Source organism: Chelonoidis abingdonii, chromosome 8 (genome assembly GCF_003597395.2).
Source record: "Chelonoidis abingdonii isolate Lonesome George chromosome 8, CheloAbing_2.0, whole genome shotgun sequence".
Lineage (NCBI taxonomy): Eukaryota > Metazoa > Chordata > Testudines > Testudinidae > Chelonoidis > Chelonoidis abingdonii.
In genome coordinates, this window is record NC_133776.1 from 56,901,400 (window position 1) to 56,915,246 (window position 13,847).

The 13,847-nt window shown below is 48.5% G+C and overlaps 1 protein-coding gene across 4 annotated transcripts in view; it reads left to right on the forward strand.

The window, feature by feature from the left end:
* Positions 1-255: 255 nt before the first annotated feature.
* STK25 (serine/threonine kinase 25) overlaps positions 256-13,847 on the forward strand; it is a 42,954-nt gene continuing 29,362 nt past the window's right edge. Inside the window, exons 1-2 of one of the 4 annotated variants that reach the window (XM_032796109.2) lie at positions 256-411; positions 943-1,067. In XM_032796109.2, the coding sequence (XP_032652000.1) occupies positions 1,038-1,067 (30 nt within the window). In that variant the 5' untranslated portion in view covers positions 256-411; positions 943-1,037. Of the gene's footprint in view, positions 412-618; positions 1,068-13,847 lie in introns of those variants that run through there. The other 3 variants (XM_032796091.2, XM_032796101.2, XM_075068637.1) reach the window with 3 other exon arrangements.

The window sequence follows — 13,847 nt, forward strand, 5'->3', positions numbered from 1 at the left end:
GCCAGGGAAACAAGAAAGGCAGGCCGCCCCGCCTGCTGGGGGCTGTAGTCCTCGCTTCCCCCGGGATGCCGCCGCACTCTCGTCGAGCAGGAGGGACAACGAACTACACGACCCAGAAGCCTTCATTCCTCCCGACCCTAGCTCGTCGCTCCCCGTTGCCTGCCGGGTATTGTAGACCGTAGCCTGACTCCGCCCTGGCGGGCGGCCGAGAGTAAACTACACGTTCCAGGAGGCTGTGCGGTGCGCCCGCCCCCTCGGTGTTGTTGCGTCCCCCCGACCCGCATTCGCCGCCGCTGCTGAGTTCGGTGTCCCGGGGCAGCTCTCATAGAAACCGGCTGCGCGCGGGACGAGAGCTCGCTATGGAGTCTCTGTGCGGGGGGTGCTGAGCGCGGGGCCCCGGGCCGCTGCCAGGTGGGGCTGCCGGCAGCCTGGGCTGGGGCAGCCCCGCTTGGCCGCAGGGCGCTGGGCACGGGCGGGGGGCAGGCTGGGCCCCGGGAGGAAAGGGGAGGGGTGTCGGGGCAGGGTGTGAGGGGAAGGGGGCAGGCTGGGCCCTGGAGAGAGGAGGGATGTCGGGGCAGCGTGTGAGGGGGAGGGGGTCAGCTGGGCATTGGGGAGATGGGTCCAGGCTGGGCAGGCTGTTAGGGGAAGGTTGGAAGGCTGGGCACTGGGGAGAGGGGGCCAGTGCAGGGCTCTTGCAGAATAGCATAGGGAGTGGAGGTGGTAGGGGGACGTTCAGGACATCAGCACTGTTCCTGCCTGTTGAAACCAAGTTTCTCATGTCTTTGAAGCATCCAGGGCGGTTTTGCTGATGTGAGATGTGCTTTTGGGAATGGGTTGGGATGACTGCCCTTAAGTAATGGGTAAAGGAGGAGGTAGCATTTTGAGGAGAAAGCTAGACTCCAGGAGTTCTGAGCATAGCAGCTGTATTCTTCCCCATCACAGCTGCTTGGTGGCTGAGATAGCACTACTCCATCCTTATACTACAGGACTCCAGCCACCCGGTTTTACAGAAGTGGATGTCTTAGCATCCTTGGGCCATGGCTCACCTGAGGGATTTTGCTAACCAGGTAGGTGATAAGAATTGGTTTGTGAAACATAAAAATCCTCAAAGCAAAGATCTTTTAAGAACTGTACCGTTATTTACCAAGGTCGGAACATCCTAAGTGTGTTCTCAGATGTGCTCTTCTTATCCAAGTGATTGCTGTCATATTCCCCGACGATATCAGATTTTGACACTGCAAGAGCATGGAGGCAGGAAGCATGAGACTGGCATAGATACAGTACCTCCCTAAATATAACTGTGCCCTCCTTAGGGAAGTGGGGAGTATTTTTCTCTCGCAGCATTTGAGGGGAAGCAGGATAAGAAATGGGACAGACACACAAAGTCTGAGTTATAGAATGACTGCCTCCTAGTATAATGGACTGTATGTACATCAGTAACATCCACAGTGGTCATTCTGTACTAAGTAGATGGAGCCTGTAACTTTGGAGATGGGTGAGGGGCTGTCCTATTTGACACTAAATTATACATACAAAATGGTGGGTTCTAAATTAGCTGTCACCACTTAAAGAGATCTTGGAGTCATGGATAGCTCTCTGAAAACATCCACTCAGTGTACAGTGGCAGTCAAAAAAGCTAACAGTATTAGGAACCATTAGAAAACGGATTGATAATAAGACAGAAAGTATCATAATGCTGCCATATAAATCTATGATACGCCCACACCTTAAATACTTTATGCAGTTCTAGTAATCAAAAACATATTAGAATTGGAAAAGGTACAGAGAAAGGCAACAAGAATGATAAAGGGTATGGAACAGCTTCCGTATGAGGAGAGAGTAAAGGACTGGGACTATTCAGCTTGGAAAACAGATGACTAAGGGGGGATATGAGAGAGGTCTATAAAATAATAAATTATGTGGAGAAAGTGAATAAGGAAGTGTTATTTGCCCCTTCACATAACACAAGAATCAGGATTTATCCAATGAAATTAATAGGCATCTAGTTTAAAACAAACAAAAGGAAGTACTTCTTCACACAACACACCGTCAACCTGCGGAACTCATTGCCAGGGGATAGTCTAAAGGTCAAAAGTATAATTTGATTAAAAAAAAAAAAGTAGATGCAATCATGGAGGATACATCCATCGATGGCTTTTAGTCAAAATGGTCAGGGACACAACCCCGTGCTCTGAGTGTCCCTAAGTCTCTAACTGTCAGTAGCTGGGAGTGGACAACAGGGGATGGATCACTTGCAATTGCCCTGTTCTGTTCATTCCTTTTGAAGGTATCTGGCAATGGCTACTGTTAGAGGCAGGATAATTGGTTAGACCATCTGTCTGACCCAGTATGGCTGTTCTTATGTGAAATGTGCCTTATATGAATATGTAAGCATCCAGTGAATGAATTGATGAGGCTGTTAAATGCAGGCATTGCGGAGGAGAAGGCTCCTACATCAATGTATAGGGACATGTGAGAAACTTGCACTGGATGAAGGGCTAGTGGACTAAGGCTGAAGGAAGTTAATCAGAAGGAAGGAGAGTAATTTTGACTTGGATCATGAATGGGGATCCTGGTGGGGTTGTTTGGCTGGATTTAGTTGCAGCAAGCTTATATGAGTGAATATTAGGTCCAAAGTTGTCAGTATAAATTATGCCTAATCTTTTCATTATTATAGTCTGTATCAGGGTTTCTCAACCTTTTCCATACCATGACCCCATGTTACAACAAAATCGTAGAAGTATGGGACTGGAAGGGACCTTAATAGATCATCAAGTCCAGTCCCCTAAACTCAAGGCAGGGCTGTTAAATAACTAAACCATTACAAGTAGGTGTGTGTCTGACCTGTTCTTTAAAACCTCCAATGACAAAGATTCTACAATCTCCCTAGGCAATTTGTTCCAGTGCTTGACAAATTAAAGAGTGTTTGGGACCCTCCCCTTCCACCTAGCCATCAAGAAAGCAATCCCCAGGGCTGCTCACTAACCCAAGACTGAGAACCAGTGCTCTACATAAGTAGGGGTCTGTAGAGGGCCAGGAAGAATCTATCAAGTAAAGAATGTCCACCCATGTTCACAGATTGGCTTGTTGATGTCATGAGCTGACCGAAGACTAAGGATAGACTTGAGAGAGGCAGGGTGGTCCAGTAAATAGGGCACTGGGTTGGGACTCAAGTTCTATTCCCAGGTCTGTCTCTGACCTGCTATGTGATGCTGAACAAGTCAACTCCCATCTCTGTGCCTCTGTCCCCTCCTGTCCATTGTCTGTCCTGTCTATTTAGATTGTAATCTTTTCAAGGGAGGACACTCACTGAGTTTGTTCAGGACCCACCACAATGGGCCCCAGTCTCTGGTGGGGCCTCCAGGCCCTACTGTAAGGCAAGTAATAACTTGTGGCTGAAGCTCAGATCTGGATTTACTCCCACTTCTGCTGCAGGCTTCCTGTGTGACCTTGTAAAAGTCTTAAGAGATTGTGCCTCAGTAATAGGTCACTATCTGATAGCTGTTGTGAGAACTAGTGTCTGGAAAGCACTTGGATAGAAGATTATAAAAATGCAAAGTGTTTTTGTCATAGGAATTGCCCTATTTATCTGGACTGTAGAAATCAATTAGACCCTCCCTCTGTGAATCAGCAGACAACAGAAAATCTGCACTGAAGTGATACTGACAAGTGGCTTTCAAACATCTCCACATACAATACCTCCAGTCTGCTGCAAAAGTACTGATTTCCATTAGAGAACTGAAAGGTTAAGACATTACACAAGGTATTGCTGCACTTCCTTAAACTTGATTCCCTCGTCAAGCTGTGACATAGAGAAACTCTGAGTATTTGCCTTTGTGGTTAGAGAGTACCTGAGCCCAAGGACTGTACACAAGTACAATACATTGGTGTTAATCTCTGGGGAGACTGGAGTTCTGTAACCACTAGTCCTTGTGCTGTAGGGTATGGCACCAGCAGTGTTTACTTTCTAAATTGTTGTGGCATAGATGAGGAAGTCTTAACTCCTGGTTTAAATCAGTGATTCTCATTGTTTGCTAAATGGGAAGAGGGCCCAGGATAGAAACGTGGAAAGGGCAGAGATGCTGTGCCCCCACAACTCTTGTATATGCGTCTGCCCCAGATTGAGAACCCTGACTTCTCTCCTTTGGGTTCCTTCACATCAGCCTGGAGCATGACTCCAGCAGGTGATGCTGTAGGCAGCTCTGTTTGGAGGGCCAGGTGAACTGCAACAAAGCAGGGCTTGGCCTGGTATTGAGGATCTTGGTTGGATATGAAACGTGTTGGCTTCGGTGTCAGCCAAATATGCTCATCTCTACTTAGAGCCTGTTCAATGTGGGGACTTCCTCTTCTCTAGCCCACTCCCAGAGCTTAAAGGTGTCACGTCTACAGCTTCTCTTCTCAGCAGCAGGACCCAATAGAGCTGCCAAGCCTGAGTTTCTTACAGTGAAATGCTTGGGATTGCTGCCAAGTTGGCTCTTAAAATGCCGCTTTTCTTAATTCCTGACATCTGCAGTGATTTGCTTTGTTTAAAACTAAAACGTAGCTACTTCAGTCACAATGGAAAATTCCCCCACAACTGTCATGACAAAGTGCCTTTCTCCCCCACCCTCCAACTGGCACGATAAATTGTTCTTTGTCCTGAGCTGCCATGATACAATTACCCTCCTCTCCTTGAGATCCAAGTGGAATGTGCTCCCCTATCTCAAGCAGTCAGGTTGGAAAGTTCTTTCTCTCCCCTTTCCCCCAGCAGAATAGCATAGAGCATTGTCTCCCTCCATCTCAGAGTTCAGCGTGGTTGGCAACTGCAGGCCTTGATGGATGCTAGGGAGTTTATATTTAAGTTGTCTTTGCTCACTTCGATTGTGTTGCCTTGTGGTGAAAGATTCCAGGTAGGCTCTTGGAATGCACCATAGTTAAGTTAGACTGACCTGTGTGTGGCTGCTCTCTGCATGAAGCGTGGGACAGTTCATTTCTTAGCATTGAGAACAGCATATAGACCAGTTGGCATTCAAAATGGTGATGTTGAGATTTTTCTCCACTTCACCTCTCAGCACTGTGTGAGCATGTACATGAAGCTTGCCTGCAAGCCAGCTAGAGGATCTGTGCAAAGGCCCACCAAGTTGTAATGTGGCATTTCAAATAGGATTTTTCTCTCTCATTATTACTTGTTGCTAATCATGGACCAGGATCCCATGGTGTTAGGCGCTGTACAGACATGGAACAGTATTACACAGGGGACATCTGAAGAGAGATTTCATGAACCTGGTGTAATCTTGCTGAGTTTCACTTACCTGACTGTGCCATAGGTGGACAGAATTCTGTTGTAGGCAATCTGAGCATGGAGTCTAAGGCTTTGTCTACACTTACAGTTTTGCAGCGCTGGCAGTTACAGCTGTGGTCGTACAGCTGTGTACGGCCAGCGCTGCAGTGTGTCCACACTGACAGCGACCAGCGCTGCAGTGTGTCCACACTTGCACCAGTTGCAGCGCTGTTGTGAGTGGTGCATTGTGGGCAGCTATCCCACAGAGCGACACTAGTGTTGACCTCATGTAACTATTGTAGCGCGAGCATAATTATTTGACGCTGTCATATATTGAAAGCTTTATGATCACGGGTTATAGTGAGTGATAGATATAATGTTAGGGTAAAGGCAATGAGAAATAGCAAATACTTTGGTTAATAGGCTTTGTTATTCGTTAGGAGGTCCTTTTTAGTGTGAGACCGCTCTGTGAACAGTTATGCTAAGGCTGAAGTTTTTTTGGCAATCTCAAAAAGCTTGAAAAAATGAATCCCCATGTGTCAGCTGAAAAATCTAAAATCTGGCTGATGTGTTTTCATCGTGTTAGTATTATCTGGTTACTTCTTCTAAACCTTCAAGTTTTTGTGACCTGACACTATATGATTGTCATCTATACGCCCACCCCCCCCCAACCCCACCCTGGCTGAAACCTCTTTCAACGTTTTCTACATATTATTTTTACTATGTTGTTTGTATTACTTGGTCTTTGTTGTATTAATCATCTGCAGGAAGGTGCCAGTGGCTGTATTTCCAGTGAAAGTTCTAATGAAAAATAGGCTTAATTTTTTCTCCATCATAACTTGCCTCGAACATATCCTCATCTTGGAGTTGTGGCACTTGCAACTTTTTGCTTTTTTGGCATGTGAACCAGAAGTGTGGATCTTTGGAGGCAAATGACACAATTCTACTAGGTAAGTCGCTGCCTTTTCTCATTTGCGTATTCATTTTTGTCTACCGACACACTTTTAAAATCTCCATTGACCTTTAAATAAGGTCAGAGGCTCACAATGACGGTAAATAAATAGAGACTTGTTGGTTATACTCATGCGGATGCAAAGGGCACTGATACTCCATGCAAAACTTCCAAGTTAGCCCAATAGGCCCTTGTGTGTCGGACCTTTAAATACCGGACATCGGACTGGAATCAATAAGCAAGGTACCGGCAATAACCGGGGGTGGCAGAGGCACTGGAGCCCCAGACTTTTAAATACCCCTCACTGCCACAGGGCTTCAGGGGGCTATTAAGGGCCGGAGCTCCAGACGGGGAGAGCGGGCTTGCCGCGCTCCGGCCGGAGCTCCAGACGGAGAGCGGGCTTGCCGCGCTCCGGCCGAGCCTCCAGCCGGAGAGCGGGCTGCGCGCCCGGCCGGACTCCAGACGGAGAGCGGGGCTTGCCGCGCTCTCGGCCGGAGCTCCAGACGGGAGAGCGGGGCTTGCCGCGCTCCGGCGGAGCTGCGGCAGCTCCGCGACTCCGCTCTCCCCGACTGGAGCGCGACAAAGCCCCGCCGCTCGCTCTGCATGGCTGCAGCCGCGCCGGAGCGGCAAGCCCTGGCAGCCCGGCTGAGCTCATACGGGGCGGGGCCATGCCGCCTCCCGCCGGGCTTCACTTGAAGGACATGACCATGGAGCAGACCGGCAGCTGGGGACGGGGTAAGTTAAAAAAAAAAATTAAAAAAGGTGCCTAAGGTGCGGGGCCTCTTAGGCGTGGGGTCGATTCCTTGGCAGCACGGGTTGTTGGAACAGGACAGGAAAGACCCGCACCCCTTCCGTCCCTTCCAGACCACCACAGCGACAAAATGGGACGAGGTACTCACACAGCGTGTTTTATTGGCCTCCAGGGTATTAGGCACTTATCCCAGATCCTTTTCAGCCTCTTTGGTCACCGCTAGCACGTACCTGCCCTGGGCTCAGACTGGAAAGGAGGGGGAAGGGTGTAGAGGAACCTGAGAGGAGGCTACCTGAGGTGTTTGGAGACTCCCAGGAGTCATGCAGGCAGGAGCTATTTTCGCAGCCAGGAAGAAGCTAGCCATCGCAGCTGCTGGGACTTGGTAGTGAGGAACCAGCAGAGGAGCCTGTCCTGTAAGAAGCTTTTTTATTAAGATGCAAATGTTTGGGAACAGGGGGCTATGGCTGCCTGCAAGCATGCCTAGATGTGGAAAGCCCATTGATTCCCTGTAGCTGCTCTTTGCTTTCCACAAGTCACAGAAACCCCATGGCTTCCACAGTGAAGCAACCCCCACCCTTCCCAAGTGAGCACGAGGCAGCCCCCCTTATACTGTGAGCGCGTGTGGGGAAACTCGCCATCTCTATCTGCAGCGCGGCCTTCTCTGTGCTATGCTCAGAATGTGTAAATGATGCTACAAAAACTCTAAAACAAATGCAGGCTCTGTATAACAGTTATCTCTGTTGTTTTTTTAAAGTGACCTTGAATACTGCTCCATCATGCAGACTTCTGAAAGACTGCAAAGCTAAGAAAAAAAAACCAAGGAAAACTAAGAAGAGATGGTGAAAGCAGTTATGAATCTGTATCCACAGAAATAAAAAGTTGCAAACTGGAGGGATAAGGAAACCATGAAAAAGGAACAGGCTGCCAGATAAAAGGAGAAGGCTGCCAAGAGAAAGAATTGACTACCAAGAGACACAGATCGGCAGGGATGACTTAAAAAAAAAAAAAGTGGAAAAAAAAGCCTCATTTCTTTCATGTATATTTACTTTCCATAATATATGAATAATAATTATATACATTGCATCATATATGCTGTTGATTGGTTAATTAATGACTGCTGTTTACATGTGGGGTCCCGCCACTACCCTGGGGGTGGTGACATGTGTTGTTCCAGCTGCTCCCTGCAGGTAATGCCCTGGAAACTGCAGGGCAGCAGTGAACATGGGGCTGGCTGAAGGCAGGGCAGGGGCTGACTGGAGTAGGTCTGGCTGCGCAGGGCAAGGATGTGGGGCTGGTTGGAGACAAGGGTGGGGGCCGGGCTGCGCTTCAGGCAGTGGGGTGCAGCAGGGTTGACTGGAAACAGGGCAGGGTGCAGGCTGGCAGGTGTGCAGAGCTGGTACGGCAGCAGTGTGTGGGGGGCTGGCTGGCTTGGGCAGGGCTGCAGGGGTGTGTGGCAGGGGTTGGCTGACACAGGACAGGGTGTTTGGCAGAGGGCTGTGGCACGGGGTGCAGAGCTGGCTGCAGGCAGGGGGCTGGACTGGTGTGGCAGTCATGGGGTGCAGCAGAGGCAACTGGAACCCAGCCCTTTAAGTAGCCCCCAAACCCCCTTCTGTCCGGGACCTTTTAAATAGCCGCGGGAGCGCTGGGGAATGCAAGAGGAGCGGGCTCCGGCGGCTATTTGAAGGACCGGGGTGGCAGAGGCACTGGAGCCCCAGACTTTTAAATACCCCTCATGCCCTCCAGGGCTCAGGGGGGCTATTAAAGGCCCGGAGCTCCAGACGGGAGAGCGGGCTTGCCGCGCTCCGCCGGAGCTCCAGACGGAGAGCGGGGCTTGCCGCGCTCCGGCCGGAGCTCCAAGCGGGAGAGCGGGGCTTGCCGCGCTCCGCCGGAGCTCCAGACGGAGAGCGGGGCTTGCCGCGCTCCGGCCGGAGCTCCAGACGGGAGAGCGGGGCTTGCCCCGCGCCTCGCCGGAGCTGCGGCAAGCTCGCGACTCCGCTCTCCCCGACTGGAGCGCGACAAAGCCCCGCCCGTCGCTCTCATGGCTGAGCCGGCCGAAGCGCCGCAAGCCCTGCAGCCCGGCTGAGCTCTACGGAGAGCGGGGCCATGCCGCCTCCGCCGGGCTTCACTTAAGGACAGCCAGGGAGCAGACCGCAGCTGGGGACGGGGTAAGTTAAAAAAAAAAAAATTAAAAAGGTGCCTAAGGTGCGGGGCCTCTGAGGCGTGGGGCGATTCCTTGGCAGCACGGGTTGTTGGAACAGGAAGGGAAAGACCCGCACCCCTTCCGTCCCCTTCCCACACCCACAGCGACAAAATGGGACGAGGTGCTCTGTGGGATAGCTGCCCACAAGCACCACTCACAACCACGCTGCAACTGGTGCATGTGGACACACTGCAGCGCTGGTCGCTGTCATGTGGACACCTGCAGCGCTGGCCGTACACAGCTGTACGACCACAGCTGTAACTGCCAGCCGCTGCAAAAACGTAAGTGTAGACAAAGCCTTAGACTCCATGCTCAGATTGCCTACAACAGAATTCTGTCCACCTATGGCACAGTCAAGTAAGTGAAACTCAGCAAGATTACACCCAGGTCAGAAATCTCTCTTCAGATGTCTGTGTAATACTGTTCCATGTCTGTACAGCGCCTAAACACCATGGGACCTGGTCCATGATTAGCAACAAGTAATAATGAGAGAGAAAATCCTATTTGAAATGCCACATTACACTGGTGGGCCTTGCACAGATCTCTAGCTGGCTTGCGGCAAGCTCCATGTACATGCTCACACAGTGCTGAGAGTGAAGTGGAGAAAAATCTCACATCAACCATTTGAATGCCAACTGGTCTATATGCTGTTCTCAATGCATAAGAAATGAACTGTCCACCGCTTCATGCAGAGAGCACCACACACAGGTCAGTCTAACTTAACATGGTCATCCAGAGCCTACCTGATCTTCACCACAAGGCAACACATCGAAGTGAGCAAAGACAATACATATAAACTCCCTACATCCATCAAGGCCTAGTTGCCAACCACGCTGAACCTGAGATGGAGGGAGACAATGCTCGATGTATTCTGCTGGGGGAAAGGGAGAGAAAAACTTCCAACCTGACTGCTTGAGATAGGGAGCAACATCCAACTTGATCCAGGAGAGGAGGTATTGTATCATGGCAGCCTCAGGACAAAGACAATTTATCGTGCCAGTTGGAGGGTGGGGGAGAAAGGCACTTGTCATGACAGTTGTGGGGGAATTTTCCATTGTGACTGAAGTAGCTTACGTTTTTTAAACAAAGCAAATCAACTGCAGATGTCAGGAATTAAGAAAAGCGGCATTTAAAGAGCCAACTTGGAAGCAATCCCAAGCTTTCACTGTAAGAAAACTCAGGCTTGGCAGCCTATTGGGTCTGCTGCTGAAAGAAGCAACATGTAGACGTGACACCTTTAAGCTCTGGGAGGTGGCTAGAGAAAGGAAGTCCCACATTGAACAGGCTCTAATAGAGATGAGCATATTGGCTGACACCGAAGCCAACACGTTCATATCAACCAAGATCTCAATACCAGGACCAAGCCCTGCTTTGTTGCAGTTCACCTGCCCTCCAAACAGAGCTGCCTACAGCATCACCTGCTGGAGTCATGCTCCAGCTGATGTGAAGGAACCCAAGGAGAGAAGTCAGGGTCTCAATCTGGGGCAGACGCATATACAAAGTGTGGGGCACAGCATCTCTGCCCTTTCCAACGTTCTATCCTGGGCCCTCTCCATTTAGCAAAACAATGAAGAATCACTGATTTAAACCAGGATTAAGACTTCTCATCTATGCACAACAATTTAGAAAGTAAACACTGCTGGTGCTACACCTACAGCACAAGGACTAGTGATTACAGAACTCCAGTCTCCCCAGAGATTAACACCAATGGTATTGTACTTGTGTACAGTCCTGGCTCAGGACTCTCTAACCACAAAGGCAAATACTCGAGTTTCTCTATGTCACAGCTGACGAGGAATCAGTTAAGGAAGTGCAGCAATACCTGGGTAATGCTTAACCTTTCAGTTCTCTAATGGAATATACTTTTGCAGCAGACTGGAGGTATTGTATGGTGAGATTTTGAAAGCCACTTTCAGTATACTTCAGTGCAGATTTTCTGTGTCGCTGATTCACAGAGGGAGGTCGAATGATTCTACAGTCCAGATAAATAGGGCAATTCCTGACAAAAACACTTGCATTTTTATAATCTTCTATCCAAGTCTTCTCCAGACACTAGTTCTCACAACAGTATCAATAGTGGACCTATTACTGAGGCACAATCTCTTAAGACTTTACAAGGTCACACAGGAAGCCTGCAGCAGAAGTGGAGTAAATCCAATCTGAGCTTCAGCCACAAGTTATTACTTGCCTTACAGAGGGCCTGGAGGCCCCACCAGAGACGGGGCCATGTGGTGGGTCCTGAACAAACTCAGTGAGTGTCCTCTGCAAAAGATTACAATCTAAATAGACAGGACAGACAATGGACAGGAGGGGACAGAGGGCACAGAGATGGGATTGACTTGTTCAGCATCACATAGCAGGTCAGAGACAGACGGGAATAGAACTTGAGTCCCAACCCAGTGCCCTATTTACGTGGACCACCCTGCCTCTCTCAAGTCTTCTTAGCTTCGGTCAGCTCATACATCAACAAGCCAATCCGTGAACATGGGTGGACATTCTTTACTTGATAGTCTTCCTGCCCCTACAGACCCCTACTTATGTAGAGCACTGGTTCTCAGTCTTGGTTAGTGAGCAGCCCGGGATGCTTCTTGATGCGAGGTGGAAGGGGAGGGTCCAAACACCTTAATTTGTCAAGCACTGGAACAAATGCCTAGGAGATTGTAGAATCTTTGTCATTGAAGTTTAAAGAACAGGTCAACACACACCTACTGTAATGTTTAGTTATTTAACAGCCTGCTTGAGTTTAGGGGACTGGACTTGATGATCTATAGTCCTTCCAGTCCATACTTCTACGATTTTGTTGTAACATGGGTCATGGATGGAAAAGTTGAGAAACCTGATACAGACTATAATAATGAAAAGATTAGGCATATTATAACTGACAACTTTGGACCTATATTCACTCTATAAGCTTGCTGCAACTAAATCCAGCCACACAACCCCACCAGGATTCCCCATTCGATCCAAGTCAAAATTACTCTCCTCCCTCTGATTAACTTCCTTCAGCCTTAGTCCACTACCCTCATCCAGTGCAGTTTCTCAATGTCCCATACATTGATGTAGAGCCTTCCCTCCGCAATGCCTGCATTTAACAAGCCATCAAATTCATTCACTGGATGCTCATATTCATATAAGCACATTCACTAAGAAAGCCATACTGGGTCAACAGATGGCTAACCAATTATCCTGCCTCTAACAGTAGCCATTGCCAGATACCTTCAAAAGGAAGAACAGAACAGGCAAATTGCAAGTATCCATCCCCTGTTGTCCACCCCAGCTACTGACAAGTTAGAGACTTAGGGACACCAGAGCACGGGGTGTGTGTCCTGACCATTTTGACAAAGCCATCGATGATGTATCCTCCATGATTGCATCTACTTTTTTTTTTTAATCAAATAACTTTTGACCTTTAACTATCCCTGGCAATGAATTCCGCAGGTTGACGGTGTGTTTGTTGAAGAAGTACTTCCTTTTGTTGTTTTTTAAAACTAGATGCCTATAATTTCATTGGATAATCCTGATTCTTGTGTTTATGTGAAGGGCAAATACACTTCCTTATTCACTTTCTCCCACATAATTTATTATTTTATAGACCTCGCTCTATCCTTAGCATCTGTTTTCCAAGCTGAATAGTCCAGTCCTTACTCTCTCCTCATACGAACTGTTCATACCCTTTATCATTCTTGTTGCTTTCTCTGTACCTTCCAATTCCTAATATGTTTTTGATTACTAGAACGCATAAAGTATTTAAGGAGTGGGCGACATAGATTAATGGCAGCATTATGTACTTTCCTGTCTTATTTCATCCGTTTCTAATGGTTCCTAATACTGTTTTTTTGACTGGCCACTGTACACTGAGTGGATGTTTCAGAGAGGCTATCCATGACTCCAAGATCTCTTTAAGTGGTGACAGCTAATTTAGACCCCATTGTATGTATAATTATAGTGTCAAATGGACAGCCCCTCACCCTCTCCAAAGTTACAGCTCACATCTAGTACAGAATGACCACTGTGGATGTTCTGGATACATACATCCATTATACTAGGAGGCAGCATCTATAACTCAGACTTTGTGTGTCTGTCCCATTTCTATCGCTTCCCCCAAATCGCGAGAGAAAATACTCCCCACTTCCAAGAGGGACAGTTATATTTAGGAGGTACTGTACTATGCCAGTCTCATGCTCTGCCTCCATGCTCTTGGCAGTGTCAAAACGATATCGTCGGGGAATATACAGCAATCACTTGGATAAGAAAGCACATCTGAGAACCACCTTAGGATGTTCCGACCTTGTGAAATAACGGTACATTCTTAAAAGATCTTTGCTTTGAGGATTTTTGTTCACAAACCAATTCTTATCACCTACCTGGTTAGAAATCCTCAGTGGACCATGGCCAAGGAGCTAGACATCCACTTCTGTAAAACGGTGCTGGGAGTCCTGTAGTATAAGATGGAGTAGGCTACTCAGCCACCAGGCACTGTGATGGGAGAATACAGCTGCATGCTCAGACTCTCTGGAGTCTAGCTTCTCCTCAAAATGCTACCTCTCCTTACCCATTACTTAAGCAGTCATCAATCCAACCCATTCCCAAAAGCACATTCACATCAAACACCGCCCTCGGATGCTTGCAAGAAACTGGAAACTGGTTGATTCAACAGGGCAGGAACAGTGCTTGATGTCCTGAC